The 25,271-nt window shown below is 46.0% G+C and overlaps 1 protein-coding gene across 1 annotated transcript in view; it reads left to right on the top strand.

The window, feature by feature from the left end:
* Positions 1-25,271, top strand: part of ZDHHC15 (zDHHC palmitoyltransferase 15) — a 216,843-nt gene that overhangs the window by 56,597 nt on the left and 134,975 nt on the right. Inside the window, exon 3 of the mRNA XM_078688832.1 lies at positions 12,480-12,574. Coding sequence (XP_078544958.1) covers positions 12,480-12,574 — 95 coding nt within the window. The remainder of the gene's footprint in view (positions 1-12,479; positions 12,575-25,271) is intronic.

Below are 25,271 nucleotides of genomic sequence, written 5' to 3' on the forward strand. Positions count from 1 at the left end.
TGCTGGGTTAGTGATTGTGTAGTGTAGTGTTGTGTTAGTGTAGTGTAGAGTTGTGGTGGTTGTTTAGTGTAGGGTCGTGCTGGGGGAAGTGTTATAGGGTTTAGGGTAGTGTTGTAGTGTTTGTGTAGTGTAGGGTCATGCTGGGGGTAGTGTGTTAGGGTTTAGGGTAGTGTTGTAGTGTTTGCGTAGTGTAGGGTCATGCTGGGGGTAGTGTTTTAGGGTTTAGGGTTGTGTTGTAGTGTTTGCGTAGTGTAGGGTCATGCTGGGGTGTAGTGGTTTAGGGTTTAGGGTAGTGTTGTAGTGTTTGTGTAGTGTAGGGTCATGCTGGGGGTAGTGTTTTAGGGTTTAGGGTAGTGGTGTAGTGTTTGCGTAGTGTAGGGTCATGCTGGGGGTAGTGCTTTAGGGTTTAGGGTAGTGTTGTAGTGTTTGCGTAGTGTAGGGTCATGCTGGGGGTAGTGTTTTAGGGTTTAGGGTAGTGTTGTAGTGTTTGCGTAGTGTAGGGTCATGCTGGGGGTAATGTTTTAGGGTTTAGGGTAGTGTTGTAGTGTTTGCGTAGTGTAGGGTCATGCTGGGGGTAGCGTTTTAGGGTTTACGGCAGTGTTGTAGTGTTTGCGTAGTGTAGAGTCATGCTGGGGGTAGTGTTTTAGGGTTTAGGGTAGTGTTGTAGTGTTTGTGTAGTGTAGGATCATGCTGGGGGTAGTGTTTTAGAGTTAAGGGTAGTGTTGTAGTGTAGGGTCATGCTGGGGGAAGTGTTATAGGGTTTAGGGTAGTGTTGTAGTGTAGGGTCATGCAGGGGTAGTGTTTTAGGGTTTAGGGTAGTGTTGTAATGTTTCTGTAGTGTAGGATCCTGCTGGGGGTAGTGTTTTAGGGTTTAGGGTAATGTTGTAGTGTTTGTGTAGTGTAGGGTCATGCTGGGGTGTAGTGTTTTTTAGGGTTGTGTTGTAGTGTTTGTGTAGTGTAGGGTCATGCTGGGGTGTAGTGGTTTAGGGTAGTATTGTAATGTTTGTGTAGGGTCATGCTGGGGTAGTGTTTTAAGGTAGTGTTGTAGTGTTTGTTTAGGGAAGTAAAGTGCTTTATGGTAGTGTTGGGGGGTCGTGCTGGGTAGTGTACATTTTGGAAAAGGACTGTGTGTCAAGGGTGGGTGGTGCAGGGGTACTACATTAGAGTGTAGTGTAGGGTAGGGTAGGGTACTCTTACTTACCTTTAGAACTTTTACAACGAGTATATCTTTAACATGCATGCCTTTTCGTTGTAATGGCATGCGTGCTAAAGGCATATTCGTTTTAAAAGTTTTCGTTCTCTTATTTTGCGGACTAATAGTACTTGCGGTATTATATTTGCGGTATGATGGTATGCGGGATGTTTGTCTGCGGTCTGACATCATATATTCCCATGGTTAGTCTGTTGTCGATTTTTATTCCCAAGCTTTCAGCTGCCGTGGCTGGCTCGGGATATTTGCCCAGCTCGGGTGGCCAGAAAAGATTGTTCCAGGGATTGTCGTCATTGGTGACAGCTAATACCTCCGTCTTGTCCAGGTTGATCTTAAGGAGGTTGGCCGACATCCAGTTCATTGTGAATTTCAGGATGTTCTGTACTTTATGGTGCGCTGGTGTGGAGTTGTCAATCCGAATGATGATTTGGGTATCATCTGCGTAATTGTATATTTGGCACTCCAGCTGATTGAGTGCGGCTATCAGGGGCTGGAGGTAAACATTGAATAAGAGGGGAGACAGTGCGGATCCCTGAGGGACTCCGCATGGAAGAGTGCCCGCCCTGGACACTGCATCACCCAACTGCACTCTCTGAGAGCGATCTTTCAGAAAGGATGTGAGCCATGTCATAGCTATGCCCTGCACCCCGAAGTCAGACATCCGCGACAAGAGCAGCTCGTGGTTCACGGTATAAAAAGCCGCTGATAAGTCTAACAGGATCAGGGCGCAGGGATCCTTTGAATCCGCCCTCAGTCTCAGACCATCTAGAACTGCTAACATCACTAGTTCAGTACTCTGATGCGGCCGGAAACCAGCCTGATTGAATTGCAGGAGATTGTTAGCCTCTAGATGATGTGCGAGTGAGGCGAGTACATGCTGTTCAAGGACTTTGGCGAGGAAAGGGAGCTGGGATATGGGCCGAAAGTTCTCCAGGTTTTTAGTGTCGGCCCCGGGTTTTTTCAAGAGGGGGATCACACGCGCCTCCTTGAAGTCATACGGGACCACTCCTGTTTCAAGAGACATGTTCAGCAGTGATAGGGTCTCGCCTTAGATCTCGGGGAGGGCCATCTTGTAGATCCTGGGTGGGCAAGGGTCGGCTGGGGAGCCGGACTTCACGCGTCCAAAGAGCGGCACCAAGGCCTCGTGTACAAGCAGGGGAAATGAAGTAAGAGCTAATTCGAAGGGAAGGCCGATGGAGACTGGATTTAGCGGGCATGTAAGCTTAGGAGTGTTCTCAATTTTCGTCAAAAGATCCTCCACTTTGGAGGTAAAGAAGGTTTGAAACTTATCGCAGTCCTCAGTGTTGAAGGAAGGCTTCTTCTCTTTGACCTGTCGAAGTTCTTTCAGGACTTTAAATGTTTCTTTCTGCGTGTTAGGAGCCGATGCAATTTTATTTTCATAAAAGGCCGCTTTCCCGGTCTGTATTGCGTTTTTATATGTAGCAAATACTTCAAGATGGTGTGAGAGGGCGGTAGGGTCATATTCTTTTCGCCAGGCTCTTTCCCCTTGGCGAAGCTGTTGTTTTAAACTGCGTAGGTTTGCATTGAACCACGGGGCCCCCTTCCCCTTGTCTCTGATCCTTTCTCTGCGTGCAGGTGCTAATATGTCAATAGCACTATTAAGTCTTTCCGCCAGGGCGCTGTTTTTTGCATGGATGTCTCCAGGTGAGTAGTTTGGCGGGCTAGACTTTCTAAGGGCAGGGGCAAGATCATCTGCACTAATTTTATTCCAGCTTCTGATTACTCTCCAGCAAGGAGAAGGTCGAAGTCCTGGTTTAGGGGGTTGGATGGTGCCATAAATGATTAGGTGATCGGACCATGAGCAGGGTCTGATGACTGGGGGGCCGATAAGAGGCAGTGAGGCCCACACTAGATCCAGTGTGTGACCTTTTACATGGGTGGGGCCGGTGACAAATTGACTCAGTCCCAGAGCGGTCAACGCCTCGTCTAAGAGGTTGGCTTGACTCTCTTTGGGAGATACTTCCCAATGGAAGTTAAAATCGCCCAATATGAGTAGGCATTGATAGTGGGAGCATAGGTCATGTGCCAGCTCCGTCAACCACTTAACGAACTTGGGTGGTGTTTTCGGGGGACGGTACACGACCAGGGCGGCGACACACGCTGAGGCAGAGTGGAGTTTGACCCCTAATACTTCCGCCCCTTCAATGTTTTCCGCGAGCAGGGTCTCGGCCTTCAGAGAGTTTTTATACAGCATGGTCACCCCCCCAACCCCACGTGTGCTGCCTGGCCTGTTGTGGTAAAGGGCCGCGTAGTTAGGAGGAATGGCGGCTACAAGGTCAGGGGTCGATGAATCTTCCAGCCAGGTCTCCAAGAGACCCAAGATGTCGATTGTCTCGTCTTGTAACAAAGTAAATACCTCTAGGTGATGTTTTTGAAGTGAGCGAGTGTTTAATGATGCAAATGCAAAAGTCGGGGATACTTTCCGGAGGGTAGCAGCCCTCCGTGGTTTGCCAGTGGCCTTCTGAAGGGGAGATCTTAGTAACCCTTCAGCATTGAGGCGGGTCGCTACCTTGTTGTCCAATGGTACAGATGGACTTTTTAGCTGGTACAGATCAGCACAGGAGTACACTACGCCACGGGCAGGGGTTCTGGCCCCTAGGCCCGGTTGGGCGCAGACGGGCTTGCCTTTGGCGCGCCGCCGGCTCGTCTGCTGCGCGAGCGCTCTGCGCGCTTGATCCAGTGTGAAAGAAATAGGCAGAGTCACCACCCACCCGCCAATCAGCCCTGCTGTGCAGCGGCTGTCAATTCCCAGCACTAGACCGGTAACCGACCGGAAGTGCTTCTGCCGGGGTGCGTCGTGAGGTGGGGAGTTTGAGGAATGCACGGACACTGTGAGAAATACTTTTCTTTAAAACTATTCAATCAGTTAAAAAGCATTACAACACACTGTGCAAATTAGCAAAAGCAGCAATTTCAATATCAGTTTTAAAAAGGCAGCGAGCGTAGCAGCGTTTCAGTCAGCCCACCACGCCTGAGCAGGGCTCTCTCCAAAGACCCAGTTTCATTGTATTCATTTAATGCGTTAAAACTATCCCACCTCACCCAGCGTTTTCAAATACATGTTTCTAAAAAGAATTGTTGATCCTCGACAGAAAAAATCCACCTTTTAAGTTGGTGGCATTTCACCTTCCGTACAGGTCCCCTCTTCTTTCAGTATCAGAGGATATTTTCTGTGGAACCATTCAGAAATGTATCATCTCACATCAAATATATATGAAACGGACTGAAGCAGGCCTTAGTGGCATTCCAAAGACCCTTCCACCAGTCCCCCAGAAACATTCAGCTGGTATAATGGTGCTCCGGTACTGTGGCTCATCAGAACTTTGATTCTATAGTCACTAGATTGTAACAACATGTTACAGATCAATGTGTATAGCACACTGCGACTAAGAAATTAACCAGCATATTTTGAGTAATGAGGGTCAAGCCTCTATATAAAAAAATCATACCTGCTCATTTAGATCTGCCATCCAAAAAGACTAAGACAGTGCTACCATAGTATTTTGCAGGCCATTTCCTGCAGCTCCTAGAATGAAGAGGACTGAAGGAGAACCATTATGTTGATGAACTGGAGTAGACCGACGCCACTGTGGCAGATATGAGTTTTCTCCTCAGCCGCCATATGCATTTTTTTAATATGACCTGGGAGGCTGGGTGTGTGGTAGTGAGGGTGCCCTAAGTATGACTCGTGAGCCTCTCCCTTCATGGGTTTAAACCTATGCAAGTACCATAATTCTGTTAAATAAAAGTCATTGTCTATTTTCAAAGGGAAGCATAATTAGCCAAAAAAGAGTTGTAGTGGGAGATAAAAAACACTTTCTCCACTGGGTACAATGTCTCGCATCCCTCCCCCACCAGATCCTCAACCTAAACCGATGACTAGCGTCGTGACTTCAGCAGCTCGTAATGCAGTAGAGTCCTTTCCCAATAAGCTGCAGTAAAACTGTGTTTCCTAACACTGCTGGAACTTCAAGAATGTGACCACTCAGTAGGTGATTACTACTTTGTTATATATGGTTGAACTCCCTCAACCACAACTGATAGTGTTTAAATCTGCAGGAGGACAGCAGAAATATTCTTACTTTAGGGACCACTGCACATAGAGAAGGAGGCACATGAGTGGGATAGGATACCCATTGTGGTGGGACGGAGAAAAAGCTCACAGGGCCTCCGCCAGATCTATTAAGTTAGTGAGATGTTTCCATGTTCCACATAGTGAGTTTAGTTTGAGTTTAAAATCCACTACCACTTTATTATCTAATGGAGTCTTTAATAAGAGAGTCCAGTCAGCCATTTGTTGACACATTTAAGGTATTAGCAGTTGTTTAATTATTCTAAGCATGCATTGTTTCGGGGAGGAGTGGGCCAATCCCATGCAGCCTTTATATGATTTAATTTCTATCACTCCTCCCCTAAGTGCTCTGAGGCTTAGCTCTCCCTGGAGCTAGTTACATGGATGCAATGTACCTGAATCTCAAATAAAAAGGGGATTCAGTTATTTTTCCTTATTCTTTGAACTAGTGTGAAATATGATAACTTGAGACTCCTGCCCCTGTTTGATCTTTAGGGGATACATGGTTCACCCTTTTTGTTCAATATTAAATGTCAAAAGAATCACCCACATTAATGGCTAATCCATACTAATCTTATGGTTAAATGTGTGTGTGCACGGGGGGTGGGGAGGTTAAGGAAGCTGATGAATGGAAGAATAACATTCATCCTGCAGACCCTGTTAGAATATAAGTACACAATCAGACAGTTTTCTTGTGTATATATGCTTACAGATTAGGTGGTGGGATTGGGGATAGCAGCAGGACAAGAGAAAATGTCATGTGGCATTCTGTCTTAATATACCTAGTGGACTTCTCACTGGAGAACCTCATGAAATGTCCCTGCAACTGCATTTCTGCTGCTCTGGATGTGGGGCCAGATGTACTAAGAATTGATTTTCAAAAAGTCGTTGCAAATTGCACACTGAATTTATGTGAATTGGTTCCGATTTTGCTAACTGACTTGCTGATATGTCGTTTTGCATAATCACCATACTGAGGTAATCACAATTCGACCTCCTTCATCAGTGTTCATGAGGTAGGTCACAAATTGCAACTCACTCTGATTAGATGCCTTCACAGGGAAGGTAGCCTTCTAGGGGTCAGCAGACCACCATGTCTGTGATTGCAGTCCTCTTGACATCTTCCAAACTTTTTTATTCCTTCACAAAAGGGACGGAGTCCTTTGCGAATGGGATATCACCTCCTTTGAGGAGATGGTAACCTGTCATTGGTTTGCAAGAGAAATTATGGTTGCAAACCAATGTTACATAGTATTCCAAATCTGACTTTGGAACGGATATTCTAAACATGACCCTTCCAAATTGCGACTGGTGATGCACCAGTTACTCAATCACAAAATGGGTTTAGTGCATTTGTAAAAGCCATTTAGTAGTCACAAGTACTGAGATTTAGCGAATCGCCGGCTTTGCAATCAGTAATTGGTTTTGTAAATCTGGCTTTTGGGATTTTAAAGTATCAGCCTGCCTGTTGTGGTGAATGAACAACAATCCTCCCTGTTATAAGTCACTGCATCGGCCTTCCCAGTGTATTCCACCAGTTGGGTATATGAGTGTTAAGGCTGCCTTTGGCTTCGAGAGAAATAGATTTATTTATTTATATTCTTGTATAGCGCAGAATTCGACCCCCGCAGGGGTATCTCCGCGCTTGCGCTTTGTTTCAGGTGTTCCACTGGTTTGTGAGCTGGAAGGTGTCTAGTAGTTAAGGTATCGGATATAGGTAGGTTTTAAGAAGCTTCTTAAAATAGTGGAAGCTGGGATTTTGTTTTAGGATAAGTGGAAGTGAGTTCCAAAGAATGAGACCTTTGTAGGAGAGAGCTCGACCTCCCTGCCTAATCCTCCTAATCCTAGGGACCTGGAGCAGCTGTTGATTACTGGAACGCAGGAGGCGTCCAGGGCCGTAGGGAATAAACTTGTCAATTAGATATTTAGGACCAGAGCCAAAAAGACATTTATGAATGTGCAACAGATTTTAAATTTGACACGCTGCCGGACAGGCAGACAGTGGAGTTTGTCCAGAAGGGGACGTGAGGGAGTCCTGGGCAAAGCGTTGAGAACTAGTCTCGCCGCAGTATTCTGGACCACTTGTAGTCTATTAAGTTGTTCCTCATTGGCCCAGATGAACAGGCCGTTGCAGTAGTCTAGCCTACTGACTACAAGGGTCTGAACAAGAGTTTTTCTATGACAGTCAGGCAAAAATGGGAAGACACGCAGCAAGAGTCCAATGGTGTGAAAGCAGGATCCGGCAACTTGACTGGCATGTTCTTTAAGCAATAGCGCCTGATCTAGTCGCGCACCAAGATTCTTCACAGTTTGTTTTGGACTTGGTGATGGCCCAAGGTCCAGGGGCCACCATTCTGGAGACCGAATAACATCACCTCTGTTTTGCCTACATTGCACTGGAGGCAATTTGTAGCCATCCAGTCCGATACTGCTCTCATGCCATCCGCAAAAGATTTTTTTTTTGCGGGCTTGAGGGACTGAAAGGGGAACAAAAGCTGGGTGTCGTCCGCATACGACACCGGGGTGAACCCATATTCTCTCACAATGTCAGCCAAGGGGGCCACATACACGTTGAAAAGTGTAGGGCTTAGACATGAGCCTTGGGGCACTCCCTTGGTGAGCTCCCTTGAGGTGGAATGAAGGGAGCCCAATCTGACTCCTTGTGAGCGATCTGAGAGAAAGCTCTCCAACCAGGACAGAGCCACACCTCCTATGCCCACCTCCCTCAGACGACCGAGAAGAATCTCATGTGATACCGTGTCAAATGCAGCGGACAAATCCAACAGCACCAGAATCATCGAGCCCCCCCATCCAGATTGCCATGGGTTAGAAAGTTGAAGAGAACAAATATCTGCATCAGATCACCAGAAGTGGCTCATGTCATCATTTAGGGATTAAGACCAGTCAGAACGTTTCAGATCACCATTTTTCACCTGGTTTGTATGGATAATAAATTTTAAGGTACTTAGTCAAAATGTACAGATTTAGATTAGCGATGAGATGGGAGCAGTATGTAGTGCGCTTTCGAGTTCCATGTAGTTCTTTTGCCTGCAACTCCTATATTGAAAATGCACAGGGCTTTCTCCTAGATGGAAGATTTTATCCAACTCCAAAATACCCAATGGTCACAGACATAGGCATAATCCCCACTACCCACAGCCTCAGCTTGTCGCCACATGTACACTGAGTGCTGAACTGTCCCATCCCTCACAATGCCAGGTTGTATACCAAATCAGCATCATAAGGAGAGAGACTTCAGACATAGTGTTTGATGACAATATGATGGATAGAGAAGACACAATGGGAACAAAGAGCCCGGCAAAATAAAATAAGAAGATAGCACAGCGAAAAGATCAGGAGCAAAGAAGCAAACGCAGAGGAATAAAAACATAGTGGACAACCATGATACAAATTAAAGTTTTAGAAAGGAAAGAGGCGAATGAAAGAACTGTAGAAGAGAAAGGACTAAAAGTAAGAAAGATAAGGAAGAAGCAATGGGGAAGAAGAGAAAAAGAGCATTTGGCACAAGGAGGTTACCTTGTAAACCTCTTGAGGTAGATGAAAACCTGTGAAGCTTGTGCCTAACTGAGTTTTTTGGCAGCTGAGATGGGTAAGGGATTCCTCAGGAGATGGCACCCTACAGCCTTTTGTTTGTGTCCCCCACCAGTGACCCGATAGAAGTCCAAAACCGATTTAGCTGTGATAATGTCTACAACTCAGAAGAAGAGTAAGCAGGACTTCTTTCAGCCATGAAGGAGGATTTGTGCTACAGAAGACAACAATGTGGCAGTGGGTGACTTGGTCAGGAGTCAGAGAGAAATGATTGTTCAAAGAGGAGAACATGTTTTCTGCTGTGAAGACGTTCCTAGCAGTGCTGGAATCCAGGGCAACAGGGATGGAAACAGCAGTGAAGTCACTGGGAGGTCTAAGTGCTCCGTCTGAAGCTATAAATGGAAATATGAGGACCACAAGAAGGCCATAAACATGTCAGAGACACGTGGTTAATGCAATGGCGACTTTGGACAAGAAAGTGTAGGCGCTTCAAAAAGAGCGAAGAGCTGCTATCATTCGGCGAAGATTTCCCCCTCGTAGCCCTGATAAAACTGCTCTTTGTGTCAATATTATTTTTCTGAGACCAGCTGGCTATTTCGCACAACCGTGTTGGGGAAATGGTGCATATAGCGTAAACAAGTTTCTCCCGAGGTCCTCCGTCTCGGACAGGAACTCCACCGATGTTACCAACCTCGTTGATTTCCAGATCTCCAGGATTCAATCCTGTGTAGCATTACTGAAGGGATCTTACTTGGGCAGGTCAAATGCTTTTTCCAGACTACGGTGAGTTTACAATGCATAAGCATCAACAGCTTCAGAAGTTCTGTAAGGCACATTTGCGTGTAGGTATTACAACAGTAAGGATTAACCAACAACTTGTAGTTTTTCATACAGAGGTGGAGCAATTATTTTTGAATGAACTCAAGGCACCCATAGAAACTCGCATATGTTTTTTCTTTATACATTGTGAGTGGAGACGCAATTTCCTAAATTTCTCTGCCCAAGTCTTCTTAACAATCAAATGTTTGTATAGAGATCGGAGGGAAAGTCACAAATACGTGTTTTTTTTAAGGGGTGTTACCTTTCTATCTTTTCATTTGTCTCCCTCTCTTTACCGTACTCCTTTCTCTGATCCCTTCCCTTCCAAATTCTCCCCCGTTTCCCTGTAGGCTAGTGGTTGGTGTTTTGCGGTATTGTGCAAATACTATAAAATAGTGCGATGTATTCAGTCAAAATTGGCCCTCATAAAGGGTAAATCTGATATGTATTCTGCATATATAGTTTATAGGTGGTATCCTCTGCATCTATTTTGGTTTATTGCTTAATGTGCACTCATGTTAACCCCTCCCATGCTCGTGACGGAACCGTTCCGTCACGAGCCTCGGGTGGGCAGTGCTGGTGACGGAACGGTTCCGTCACGGCCCGCTCGCCGCGCCTGCGCGGCACGAATTCCGCGCCTGCGCTGACGTTCTAATGGGCGGGCGGGCGGGTCCGTGACGGAACCGTTCCGTCACAAGCACAGCTCACCCGAGGGCCGTGACGGAGCGGGTCCGTCACGAGCACGGGACCGCCGCGCGGCCCCGCCTTCCCCTTAGCGCTGCGGCAGAATAGCCGCCGCAGCGAAGGGGTTAAAAAAAGTTTCAGTCCTAACAATGTCCCCATTATTATTACACTCTCAGGCATATAAGTCCAGTAAGGTACCTGGAATCTTACCTGGACTCCGCTGACACACTTTAACTTCCAACCGCACAGACTTGTAAACCTTGCAACTAAACTACATGAGGTCTTTCATGCATATTAACAGGGGTTAAAATCAACAGTCTTCCACTAAAGTCCATTAAAGTATCTTAACATAACATCCCTAAGTGGTGAAGGCATACCTAAGTTTTCAGTTTGTGTGATCTGTATTTTTAACCGGGACAGGAAGGAAATAAAAACATCAGAAAATACACTTCACGTTACACATTTTCTCAAGCAGATTAACTGAGATGTGAGAAGCTTTATCATGAAATCAAGACTCGCAGTGATTATTCAATATGTGTATTCAATTTCAATATAGTGCTAAATCATGGGAAAGCTTTACATTTTTGAAAGGCATCATTTTTAACCTTATAGAGAAAAGATAGGTAGGTACAAGGAGCTCAGTGAATGCTGAGGGGAAATATTTTGGTTCAAATTTCAAATTTTCCACTTTTGAACTGGCCAATGAACTTACCAGGTATTTGGAAATTGGCTTTCTCAAACTTTTCCCAGTAAAAATTCTAAAACAATTCACAAGCAGTTTGACTATGGATAAAAAATGTGTTAATCCTTCTCCTAATTGGGCGGAAGGACATATAGCCAGATCTCAGACAGCCCTTACTCCTTCGGGCCATTGGAGGGGGTCTAACAATGGGGAGACGGAGTAGTCTCCGCCATGGTTAAACCATTGGTCCGCCCACATATAAATCGGGCGGGTGGACTATTATCTTGCCGGTAAGGATACTCTGTCGGGTTTGCAATAGAGTATCTTTCCTGCCAAGCTATAAATCGGCCCGTAATTCAATTCTCAGAAACTAAACTCTGTAACTTTGCATGTTACAAGTCTAGTTGTTTATGACAACTATCAAATATTGTTATATTCATCGTCCTTTGGGGAGTGATTTTTAAAGGACGTAACATTTGCGACTACATCAGTGATTAAACACAAAATAAAAGGGATATTGATTCTGCCTCTGTGTTTTTTTCCTCAGTTGAAGAATGTATTTTTTCTCTTGGCCTCCTACCAACAGTTTTGCACCAGAACATGAGAGCCATTAAAAATAAAGCATTTAAACCTCCTGTAGCGGTTGCTTGGGATGGTTTGCGTATTTCCATACACCCTTGTTGCACGTTGGTATTGAAACTAAACATGATAGGTAAACGTGTGAGATATGTTTGCAGCCTTTGCTGCTCATTACCGTCTGATGTTACTGGTTATTTTGTACTTGCATACTAAGATTAGATCTTTACGATAAGTCTGAGTGAATGATGTTCAATACATTATTAATCCGATGCTTTTACACTGTCATGAGTATAGTACTATGGATTCTGTATACAAGGGCTACAGTGGTTTGCCAGTGGTCCTCCATGGTGTGGCAGTGTCCCTACAAAAGCCCAACTGTCTGCAGACAGAGGGCCACAGAAGACTCATCCCACTGGGGTTGACACCACACTGGCCCCATCTGCTGATTTTTCCGATTTCCTCTTGGCACTCTTCTTGAACACCAGGATACAGCACACTAGCAGAAGGGGAAACAGTTCTCTCTATTTCCTGCCCACTCTGAAGGAGAACTACTTTGTGTACTCTCGTGCAGGTAGTGACTTTTCCATAAAGTAGCCCACAGAGGTGTTAATTTTAGTAATAGTGACTACTAGGGTTCTTATCACTATGGGTTCACAATGTTGTATTGTGCTTGAGAAATGGTACTCGAGGAAATTCACCTCTAAAAGTCAAGTTTGTAGAGCAAGTTCAGACCAAAACTGCACAAAAGAGTTTTAGGTTCTGTAGTCTGCGAACATTTGCTTTTCACTCACTATCATTTAAGTTTGTTCCTTCGATCATAAAAAAGAACTTCATGTTTCTTGTTTTTCGTTTTATTTCAGTCACCTACCTCCTAGTTTTCCATGTCGTATTTGTGCTTTTTGCGTGGACATACTGGAAATCTATCTTTACCCCTCCGTCTCAGCCAACCAAGAAGGTAAGACTGTTTATCTCTATATTGATGATCTAAAATTGTAATTTATTATAGGTGTGGCAGTTTCAAAGGTGCTGCCACTAACCATTACCTTTCCAAACCTAATAGTAGTGTGTTTTCCATTGAGTGATGAAAATATATATTTTTTTAATTCTAATATATATTGTCTTTGTTGACACCGAGCCAATGGAGTAACTAGCGAGCCTGACTTCCTGGAAAGGTGCACGTGCAATAATGATTTGTGTCACTGTAGCTGGGAGAAAGCAGATAGTAAGTGGCAGTCATCAGCAGTAATTGCAGTTTGACTTAGTGACATGAGTCTGGTGCCTGACGTAGTCCTTCAAGTGTCAATTACATTACATCACGCTGAACAGTAATAAGCACCAGGCTATGAGTTCTCGCCACAAGCCAAGACTTGAACAAGCCTTGAGATGAAACCCCAAATTATTGCTTTAACCTTGATTGAATTCATTATTGCAGACTCAGATCATTCATTTTCAAAGAGGAACATTTCAGGTTTGCTAATACGTTGGACAGTGTTTAAGAAAGCACTTACTTGTGCTAATTTTAGATGCTTTAGTAATATTCCATATAGGTTGGAAGAAAGATTCAGCTGTCAGAGCCATACATATGAAGGCTCATTACTCCTTCCCCACATCCTGAAGTAGGATCTGTCATTTTTGGCTGGGTATGACTTACCCATCCCATATAGCTTAGATTATAATGGTCTAAGGAGTTTAGTGGGAGCTATTATCTCATAAAGCATAGGTCTTGCAGTGCTTCTTACCTGGCAACCTGGAAGTCTCTGAGCTGCATCTGGGGTCTCAAGGAAAGCCAGGAAAAGTATGTTACATGTATAAAACTGCTAACATACAATAACAGTTGAGCAGACATATTTTACACCAGTCTGAGTTCTTCTTCACCACTCCATTTGAAAACTCTTTGTAAACATGTTTACAAAGCTTTTGAATGTTAAGTTTTCCCTAAATGATTATGTACTCCGGCTAGAGATAGTACTGTATAACTAAAAATACACATTTAATAGAAAGGCATTTCTTGTTTGCTTAATTGTAGCAAAACATTGTAAAGAATAAATGTGAACATAAAGCTGGCATTTAATTCATTACAGCATTAAGCCACAACTGGGAACTGTGCTGATTTCATGAGTTCTGTAGTATAGTCATAATCTAATGAATAGTCCCGCCCATGTGCGTGGACCCCGGAGCAATCAAAAATAATCTCTTAAGGTGTCGAAAAATGCAGAACTGCACAGACACTTAAGAGAGAATTTAAAGACAGATAATGCAGCCTATATCCACAGGCTACACTGTCCAGTACTTCAACTAGAAATTCCACCAAAAAATCCACAAACAGCAAAGTCTGTCCAGATTTCCCTTGCTTTAACAGCAAAACCCCTCTGGAATGATAGAGAGGAAGACCTGGACAGACAAGCCCCATAGGCTGCCATTATGTGGCTCAGAACAGGATACTGTGCCTTTAAGAGAACCTTCCAGAACTTCACAGTATCCCAGAATGCACTGCAGGTCGCTTTTACTTTCAGTTCTTTTTTCCGGCTCCTGCAAGCAGGACCCTGGAGCATTGAGCTCTCCCTTTTCAAGGGTTTATTGGTGATTTTTCACTGTTATTTTTCAATTAAGTGCTTCTAAGTACTTTAGTGCTTTTCTTCTTGGTGTTTGCTCCTTTTGCGGTCAAATATGCCAGCATTATTTGACAAATGCCCGGAGTGCTCCAGGAAGAAGGCAAAATCGGATCCCTATGAGGTGTGTATCCTCTGCCTTCCTTCTTCCCATGTCCCAGAGGAGTGTGTGATTTGTCAAGGCTTCTCTGGCAGGACCCTGAAGGACAGAATGAAGATCAGGCTTCAGGGCCTCGAGGAAAGAAGACTGAAGGCACAAGGTGGGTCTGGAGGGGCTTCTTCTGCCCATGCTGAGGCCTCTGGGGGCTCCCCAGGGGCAGGAAGACCAGCAAGCGTCCCCATTCTCCGTCTGGGTCGATTACACCGACTACGACGTCGAGAGGGATGACTATGGTCTGTTACCCGTCTCCACTGTTCCCTCTAGGCCGCGCGCGCGCGCACCTTCCCTGACGTCAGCGCGCACCACCTAGCGTGGAGCGCGCACACAGGCCGTCGCAAGAGATTCGCGCCGCCCGCCGCTTTTAAAAAGCGAGTGGCGCGAACATGACATGCGGCACTTTTCCAGTGGTGGCGGCGGTGCGGGCGTGAGGAGTTGCAGGTAAGGAGCGGGAGGCGGGAGGCGGGAGGCGAGAGGCGGGAGGCGGGAGGCGGGAGGCGGGGGGAACTGGTGGTTATTGTGGGGATTATGGCAGTGTGGGAGCAGGAGAATTGGCTTGTCAGGGGTTTGAGTATTCTCCAGACTGCCGATAGAAAGCCTTCTTAAAAAGCCTTGTCACAAGATTAAAAGCTTTTCAAGTTACTGTCCTCGGAAATTTGGCTGACGGAAATGACTCGAGAGCCTTGTTTTAGTGCGTGCCCCTACTGCGAGTCCTACTGTGCTTGTTTAATAAGGAAAACTAGCCATCCAGAGAGGTGTATGTTCGCCATGCTTGAGTGTCTAGCAGCAGGGGCGCGGGCGCTCTGGTGTTTTCCTTTTCTAATTCTCGCTCCACAATGCCGGTGATTGCTTTCGCCGAGAGATGCATGGGGGTTTGGAGACATTTAATTACGGGTCAGCACAAAATCTTTAGGTTCTGTTTTGCCTTCTGCCACGCCGCTTGAATTAAAAATCATTGTCTGCAAATTGGTCGGTGCGTTCATGAAAACAAGGCGCTTGGAAGACACGCCGTGTACACTTAGAATACATATTTGACTGGACTATTATTATGACCACGAATGTACCTTGGAAGAAATGATAACATACTGCAGACAAGGAAAACTTGTTTTTTTTCGGTATTCACTGACTATTATTGGCAATTGTACGCAAGCTACATATGGTAAGTTGACCGCTTTGCCGCTTAGGTGACCGAAATATTTCTGTCTAGACTAGCCCTATCTTTCACTGTTTAAGTATTGCTGTTAATCGGAGCCCGTGAGGGGGCTCTGATTGTCAGCAATATTTAAACAAAAGGCCACAGCAGACACAAAAAACGCGTGTCACACAGGACAGGAAGGCACAAAAAACGAGTGAGGCACTGGACAGGAAGGCCCAAAAAACGAGTGAGGCATAGGACAGGAAGGCACAAAAAACGAGTGATGCACAGGTCAGAAAGGCACAAAAAACGAGTGAGACACAGGACAGAAAGGCACAAAAAACGAGTGGGGCATAGGCCAGAAGGGCAGAAAAAACGAGTGAGACACAGGGCATAAAGGCACAAAAAACGAGTGGGGCACAGGACAGAAAGGCACAAAAAACGAGTGGGGCAGAAGGGCACCAAAAACGAGTTGGACACAGGACAGAAAGGCACAACAAGGATTGGAAATGCAATAGATCTCGCATTAGAAAAGTTGGAGCTATTGGTCTTGTAAATGACAAATATTTTATTTATGTGTTAGTTTTTAAAATAGCTAAATGGATAGCTTTGCCATTTACAATGCCAATAGTTATAACTTTCGCGAATGTGACACCTATAGCATTTGGAATGCAACATGTTTTCTATTTACGTGACTTAGATGGCAGCTCTGGTCGTTAGGCCACATCTCTAGAGAGCACGAAAGTGCAGCAGGGGAGAGAAACACAGAGAGGGAGTAGAGAGTGCAGCAAGGAAGAGAAGCATGGAGAGGGAGCCCAAGAGTGAAACAAGGGTGAGATGCACGGACAGGGAGCCTGAGAGTGCAGCAGGGGACAGAAGCATGGAGAGGGAGACAGAGTGTATCAGGGGCGAGAAGTACGGACAGGGAGCCCAAGAGAGAAGCAGGAGAGGGAGTCTGAGATTATAGAAAGGGAGAGAGTTGAGCATAGAAAGGGAGAAGATGAGTTTGGGAGAGAGGCATGAGAGGTGGAAGGCAGAGCAATGGAGATAGACCAGGGAAAGGAGTAACCATGGGGGAGATGAAGATGAGAGCAACAGGGAAAAACTAGTGGTGTTGACTAATGCCGAAATGGTATAAATGATGCTGTGTTAGTGCTCATTGACAATCGTGTGTACCTTGAGGAGAGATGGGAGAGGGGAGGGGAAAGAAGGGAGAGGGAGGAAAGAGGGGAGAAAGGTAGGAGAGTGTGGTGAGAGAGGAGAGAGGGTAGAGGAGAGAGTGGTGGGAGATGGTAGAGGGGAGGGGAGAGGGGGGAGAGAGAGAGGAGAGAGAGGAGACAGGAGAGAGTAGAGTTGTGAGAGGGGAGAGTGGTGAGAGGGAGGGTAGAGTGGGGATAGAGGGGGAGGGGAAAGTGATGGGAGAGTGAAGAGTGAGGGGAAAAAGAGAAGGGAGGGGAGAGTGATGGTGAGAGGGGAGAGTGGTGAGAGTGCATACTGGTGAGGTGGGATGCGAGAAGATAGTTGTTATAGGGGAGAGTGGCGAGGGGAGAGTAACAAGACGGAGGGCATTGGTGTGGGGAGGGGGGAGGAGAAATGAGACACGGCCGCAGCGCGGGTCTGAGCGGCGAGAGTGCCATTTGGCGCCGCAGACACGCGCGGTTTGGTTCCTGGCGCACATAGCCATGGTTGCAGCGCACAGAGACCCTCTACTGCCGCACACAGAGGAAAAAAATTAGAGGGAACATTGCCCGTCTCCCCAGGGCTCTGGGTCGAAACGGTGTCGACGCTCGATGTCGAGGAATTTGAACAGACCGCCGTCGAAGTCTCCGGTGACGATCTCGTCGTCATCCTCGGCGGACTCTACGTCGAGTGATCGACGTCGAAGGGCCTGGCGTCGGCGCTCGCCGTCGAAGCGACACCGCCGTTCGCCGTCGGCGAAAAGGAGAAGAACGTCGTCGAGGGGATCCTTGTCGTCGAGGAGTGGACCACCGTCGAAGCGGAAGAGGTCGCCGTCGAGGCGGAAGAGGTCGCCGTCGAGGCGGCAGAGGTCGACGTCGAGGCGGATGAGGTCGCCGTCGAGACGCAAGAGGGCGTCCTCGAGGCGGACGTGGTCGTCGTCGAGGAGGACGAGGTCGCCGTCGAGACGCAAGAGATCGCCGTCGAGGCGTAGAAGAAGGTTGACGCCGAGGAAGAGACGCTCGACGTCGAGGGGCTGACACACGCCGTCTGGTCACCGTTCTTCGACGTCGAAGAGGCGTGAGATGAGGCCTGATGCCATGGGGGACTCGCCAACGTCCCTGGCTGGAAAGGAAGGCGGATCACCGGGCTCGGTGTACTCAGAGGTGTATACTCCGTCGCAGAAGACATTTACGCCTCCGCCTCCATTGCCGAGGGGTCTCCCTCCGAGGGCTCCTACCCCTCCTCCGTTGCCTCCACTTCCGCAACCGGTGCCTCGACCTCCGGTGCCAGAAAGGCCGCCCCCGATGCCTCCACGGTCGGTCTCGTTGCCCAGGCTTCCGACTCCTCCCAAAGGGACTCCTAAGCCGCAGGTCCCGGCCAAGCATAAGACGCCCGCTCCGGTGGAACCGGGGGATCGTCCGAGGCCTAGGAAGTCGCGATCACGCTCCGGAAGGAGAGGACGATCGAGGAGTCGGCACAGATCCTCCACTAGATCTAGACATCGCCATAGGAGGCGGGGATCCAGGTCCCGCACGGACTCCTCCAGGACATGACCCTATTCACCGACCTTGTCAGATTCCCCGGGGACAAGGGTGTCTCCGGTGGACGACATCAGCACGTTCCAGGAGGTTCTCCTGAGGGGGGCTACAAAGTTGGGCATCACGGTGACGGCTCCTACACCTACGACGTCCGTGATATTTGAGACACTTCACAAGAAGCATTTGTCTCGCCCTCTGCTACCATTAGTGCCGGGCTTGGTGGAACCTGCGGAGGAGCTGTTCCTTACGCCAGCGGTGGTGAAGGCCGCTCCCTCCCGACTTCTGAAGAAGTACAGGGCCCCGGATTCGGACCCGGCTTTCCTGCAGATGGATCCAGTACCCGACTCCGTTATAGTGACGGCGGCCAGGAAGTTGCACTCTACCTCCCCGTCCTCCACCGTGCCGCCTGATAAAGAAAGCCGATGGATTGACTCGGCTGGAAGGAAGGCTTGTGGGACTGCGTCCACGACTATGAAAGCCTCCAGCGATTCGGCGCTGCTGGGGCGGTACGACCGTGCCCTGTGGGACTCCCTGCAACAGTTCACGGACCTTCTGCCGCGAGACAAGAGGAAGGACTTCCTGGAGATACTTAAGGAAGGGATGCTGATTTCAAACCAGGTCATTAGCGCGGCTGCAGATATCTCTTTTGGGAGCCCATGGTTACTGTCAGGGGATCAACCAGAGACGTCATGTTTGGCTCAGACTCACGTCACTCAAGCCGGAGGCCCAGCAGCGGGTGGCCAATCTGCCTTTTTCCGGAGAAACTCTGTTCGGAAAGCATGCCGATGATGAAATGGCCCGCATGAAGGCGGAGGCTGAGACCCTGACGGCTGTGGGCTTGGAGAAGCCCAAAGAAAAGAAGTCCTACCGACCGTTCCAGAGGCGGTTCGGTGCACAGGGAAGAGGACGAGGGCAGTCTTCGGGACAGCAGCAGCAGTTCCGGAGACCCTTACAGAAGCGCCAGAAGGGTAGAGGTGGACAACAGTCCTCTACAGCGAACAAAGGCCTGGCCGGGTCTCGACCCTGAGCGGTTACTTCCCCTTCATCCGTTACCCGCTCCAGTGGGGGAAAGCGTTCAATTTTTTCTGGCAGAGTGGAGAAAAATTACTCAGGACAAGTGGGTGCTGAATATTGTTTGCAATGGATACAGTCTATTGTTCACCAGCCCGCCTCCATCGATTCCCCCGGTCAGCTCGCAGTATCAACTGCACGAAGCTCCAGGCGGAGGCCGATATCCTGTTAAGGAAACGGGCGATAGAAGACGTACCTCTGTCTCAAAGAGGAAGAGGTCTGTACTCCCGGTTCTTTCTGGTTCGCAAGAAGGACAAGAACGAGTTCAGGCCCATTCTGGACTTGCGACAGGCAAACAAGTGGATTCGCAGAGAAAAGTTTTGCATGCTGTTGTTGCATCAGATTTATCCTCAGTTGCAACAGTGAGACTGGCTATGTGCAATAGACCTACAGGATGCGTACTTCCATGTGCCCATTGCACGCAAACACAGGAAGTTCCTGCGATTTCAAGTCGGCACCAATCACTATCAGTACACGGTACTGCCATTCGGGCTGAAGTCTGCGCCCAGAACTTTCTCGAAGTGCATGGCAGTGGTAGCAGCACACCTGAGGAAAAACAAGGTGTTTGTCTACCCGTACCTGGACGATTGGTTGATCAAGGCCTCCTCCTTCTCGGAAGCTCAAGCGCACTTCCAGAAGACGTGCGTTCTCTTGAACAAGCTGGGGTTGCACATCAACATGTCCAAGTCTGTCCCGACTCCGGTCCAGTGCATTCAGTACTTGGGGGCCACCATCAATTGTAGTGTAGTTCCTATCTTCCCAATAGGCTCTGCGCATTGGAATAATACCTACAGCAGTAAAGGCCTAGGCCAGACGTTAACTAGGTCTACTACTGTCGATACTAGACTTAAGTTTTGGGTTTGCCAGCGTAGCTCAGAGTTCGCTAGAAACTTTCTCGAATGTTCAGGAAAGAATTAACTCCCCTGATTAGACAAGAAGGGATTTGGTTTCTGACAACCATAGAACATGACAACTTTGCTCTCCCCTAATCAAGAGTGTATCTCCAGAGTCGTGTGAGCACAAGGCAATTATTTTACTCAGTCAGTACGTGCATTCTTAGTCTCATCAGATTGTAGAGAAAAGGAAGAGACGGGCGTGTTCAATAAAAAGGTGTTATTTATTGATCAGTCTCTTTTCTCGTACAAGAGAAAGGGATCGATATTATTGTAATACTTATAGTTAAGTAAAGTGCATACATTAAAAGCAATAGTATAAAATAATACTGTAAAAACATTGATATGGTTTCTGAGCCATATGATGTTTAAAATGATTAAAATATATTACATACACATATACATTTGACTAAACGTACTCAACTGGTGTTTCTAAATACGCCTACCCCGTGTACCTGACCTAAGTCTAATGCGGGGGCGGGAATAGAAAGTTACAGTTTAAGTTAAGTTTGTTTTTGCCAAGTGAATAACTAAAGAATTCTCTGTGAGGGGTTATTCAGTTCTGTACCTGGAAGTTAGGATGAAATGAGGAATGGTATCTCTTTCTCTGCTCTCGATATTCCAGGCCGCCTGCGAGGGCTGCCCGAAAGCGCCGGTGCTGGGTCTCTCGGCAGGAGATAGCAGCGCGTCTCTCAGCGCGTCAGGAAGGCGGGGCTGCTGCCAGCGGGGTCTGCTCTGCTCTTGGCTTCTGCAAGTATGGCTGCTCCGTCTCGTCACCACGCGTGTGTTTGCATAGGGCAAGATCGGCAATATTTATACCTTAAAGGTGCCGAGATTGACGTAAGGATGGACATAGATACGTCAATAAAGATGTCATACGACTTGCTCGTTAGCACATTCTTTTACTGAAGTTCTCTGTGAAATCAAAACAATGGCCGCACGGATTTTCCAGGTTGTCATAGGTTTGATTTGTTATGAGAACGTCGTATGCCTTATCAGGGGCTGGAGGAATGTCGCTTGTCTAATTAGATCTCAAGCGTTATGACCTAATCAGATAACACGTTCCTGTGCCGTAGTGTGACTGCGTCAGATAACGGTATCTGCATCATGGGGGCTTTTCTTGCCTCATGGGCTGACTGTTAGTTAACTTGATGGTTAGTTTAACCAGAATAGGGTCAGGAATAGGGGGATCGATTCAGAACCTATAGGAATACATGACACCCACTCCACGCTAACTATGGTCATATTTACTAATCTATGCATAGTATAACATAGTACAACATACTATAGAGTATAGTGTATACCTTACCACCCCAAAATACATAAATGCATTTTGAAACGTTCAAATATACTGAGAAATTGCAGTCATATGTATCGTATGCACTCAAGCTATGGATTAAACGCTAAAGTAAACACGCATTTGTATACATTATTGCTTATTTGGTATATGAGAAATACACATGAAATGGCTCTTAATATGGCTATACAGAAAGAAAGTTCGAGACCATTTCATCACATAATAAAATATTTGTGAACATACCAGCGGGCAACTAAAGTTTATAAAGTATCTAAAAATAGAAATCTTAGTTCTCTAGGAATAGTTTCTTACTTTAAGCAGAAGATAAGTGTCCCGAAATTTTTCTAAAAATTAATTTGGGGCTGCTAAAAAATTGCTGTCCGTGAACTGGTGGGAAAAATTGTTCATGTGACTTTATTTTCAAAGTTGAAGGCCGAATTCAGGGAACGCCGTGTGCGAGCTTGCTCAAAAGTCTCTATTTCTGTTCTGGAGAGAACATCATATCATTAAGGCTTTCGAAAAAACTGTCAACAGCTTCATGGGAAAGTTCCACTAAGTCGGAAATAGGTGTAACCATGCACTCGTGCGCATGATTGTCTCCATTGACATTCTGATTCGCATTGCTGACAGAAGGTCGTACCTGATCGATGCTGCTTTCATCATGAACTTCACTACTCTTCAATCGTAGTGGTGAAGATTCCACGAATGCCGTCATCAGGATTGGCAGCCTTTGAGGGCAGCACAAAGCGTGAACCTTGGTAGGAACCAACAATGTATATGCATCCACTGGCGCATCCGATTGTAGCGTCAGACAGGTGTCTAACACGCATTCTTCTCCGCATAGCAGACACCTTAATACAGGTAAAACACACCTTTGCCACATTGGTCGAAATGATAGAAACCAAGTCATGTTCAGGTCTCTAAGCCGGGAGAGTCCCAGGATTTTTGATATCCGGTCCCGGTATCCAATGGCTAGGATTGTATCTTCCATTGTCGCGAGAGTTAGATCTGTGACATGGGTTGCCATAACGAAAAATAAGGACTAAGAATAGGATTCCTGCAATTAGTCCCAGGATCCGGGGAAGTCCGCCAAAAATCGAATGGACGAAATCTGGAAAAATACCCAGTATGGCTTTGAATGGTGTTAATGCCATCGAAAATACTGTCTTAAATACCTTTGAGACCCCAGTGGTATCAGAAATATTTAAGATTTCGCTCAGGATTTCCGCGAAATGTACGGGTGAATTAGTTGATAATAATGTATGTATCTCCGCAGTCGTCCTTGCGACTTGTAGATCATACGTTTCTTTTGATGACGTGAGCCTTGTAGGCGTCTGAAGAAGCACTGTTTTCATTCTGCTTAAAGTATCTATTCGAATAGAAGTAATTTTCAAATTGGGCCATGCCCTTGCCTCCCTGTCTGGAAAGGAGCTGGGGAACAATGAGCGTCCACAGCACTTGACCTTCGCAGTCGTAGTTACTAGATAAGGAGTCCCGGGCGTAAGACTACAACATCTGCGGTCTACAATAAGAATGTAACTCCCATTATAGAGTCTTTGAAAGAATGGTTCTATTTCAGTTGCAGGTGCGCCTTGCTGGTGACATGAAAGGTTGTATGAATTCCCTTCACAGGCTCCATGCAAACTAATTCCGTTACACAGAAGCGTGCCGCTTAGTGACATAGCACAATTGTTGCCACTAAGAAACACTTTCTGTCCTTTATTACTGACACATGCATGTGAATAGGGCAGGTTCCAAGTTGTTTTAAGGTACCCCTTTCCCAATTTCTCGTACATGCCAGCCTGTATATATTTTTTGCAGTATTGAAACCTGAAGGTTGAGATTGGAATATTTATGATTCCGTGTATTATCCATTCACTGACAGGTCGTTCTGACATTGTCATTGGTAATCTTTCTAGTTTTTCAATGCTCAAGATTGTATAATCAGCACCCTTTTGCGCCATACCGATTTGTCTATCAGTAAGGTTAAAGATTTGGAATAGTGACGTTGTGTTGATTAAACGCCAAGGCACATAGCCTGAACGCAGATTTTGTAACGTCCAGCCAAGCTGTACAATAGAACGCAATTTGTGACTGACCATGTTGTAATAATAGTAAGTCTTGCGATAATATATCGATTGCTGAAGACACAATGCTGTCCAATGAAAAAATTCTGGAGGACAGAGTCATTAACCCATTGTCCACTACAGAAAGTGATTTTTCCAAATTAATACGGTCAATTTCCCGTATTCTCTCTGCTGTTTCAATTTGAGTAACCTTCCAGGCCTCATTGTATGCTTCATATACAATGGCTGCTATGAAACGCTTCTGACGCTGTTTGCGTGGTCCCAAAGTGAAATCACGCAAGTCAGCACCATCAGTAAGTAAAGTTAGGTGTTGCTTAATTTCAGGCAGTGTGGAAGTTTGTAGCCATTGAAGGCATAATTTGCCCACACTGTAGGTTGTTATTATCCCTGGGTGATGTCTTTGGGGATATCTAGGGTCTGGCCTGGTCATTTTGAACCCCTGTGTTTTATTCAGGAATCTGTCTTGACAGTTATTTGTATCTGTGGGCCAGATCAACCATTGTTTCCAATCAGGATGTGTTCTGTTTTGGTTTAATATATGGTTTACGTCTATCTCTTCATCCGTATCAGAGCTATTGCTAAACATTGTTGGCTTTGGAATAGACGGTTTATTTAAATCTTTGATTTGTTCTGGGATCATGCAGGCTCTAAACAAAGCTTCTAAACCCTGTACTTGCCATTCTTTTGTACCCCAAACACTTTTCAAATCAACATTTTTGTCCCAATAATCAAATCCAAAAGTATTCATTTCTTCGAAGAATGAATCTGAATATATCAACTTTGTGTTGGTTATCATGGTTTTCATCCCTGTCTTGTTTGACAATTTAAAATAAAATGTTTCAGCATTACTTGTGTTAAAACCTGAAAAATATGAATATTTGTCGTAAACGGTTCTTGAGCTCCCTTTTGGAGGTGTTGCACAATGTTCCCATTGATTATAATTTAACACATTTCTAGGTTGTGCAGATCTATGTAAAAAGTGATTACCATAGTGGTTATAGCAATACATACTGTCATAATTTGTAGAACCCTGCAAATAATCATGTTTGGTAAATTTAGCAGACATTACTAAATCAGACATCATGTTATTAATGCTTTCGAAGTCCCAATCATCAGCAAATGAGTTTGGTTTTGCAAAGTCACTCAAGGAGATCTTAATTTGGTGTGGATATTTCAGGATCTCGACCGGACCATAAATTTCATAGTCAGTGTTGTCCCAGGCTACCCCACCAGGTATCTGATTGGCTGTGAAGTTGGCTGAAGAAAGTTCTCTTTTCTCGACGTGTGAGGATGTTTGTGGTTTGAGGATCAAGTTGATGTTCTGACTTGCTGTGTCCATTTTATCATATTTTCCCTCAATGAAGCGTCCCAAAGTTAATACCATGATGAGCCAAAGTATGAGGATAAATGCACCAAAACCCACCCAAAATTCAATCCATGGAGAAATCAGATATGTTTCTTTCAGTTGGTTCAAAAGTTCATTAGCTTTTTCTTTAAAGGTTTTTGATGATGGCTGTGTCTTTGATTCACTGAGGCTTTCAGAGGAATCATCGAAGTTTATGAAGTAGCCGGATGCAGTTCTGTCAATTGTTCCAATTGCTTCAGGATTTTTGTTGCTTGCATTTTCACTTGGTACTTCATTATAGATTGGTGTGTCTCTGCTAAATGTTTTTATTTGGGTTTTCA

This window comes from Lissotriton helveticus, chromosome 4_1, assembly GCF_964261635.1.
Source record: "Lissotriton helveticus chromosome 4_1, aLisHel1.1, whole genome shotgun sequence".
In the NCBI taxonomy this organism is placed as follows: Eukaryota; Metazoa; Chordata; class Amphibia; order Caudata; family Salamandridae; genus Lissotriton; species Lissotriton helveticus.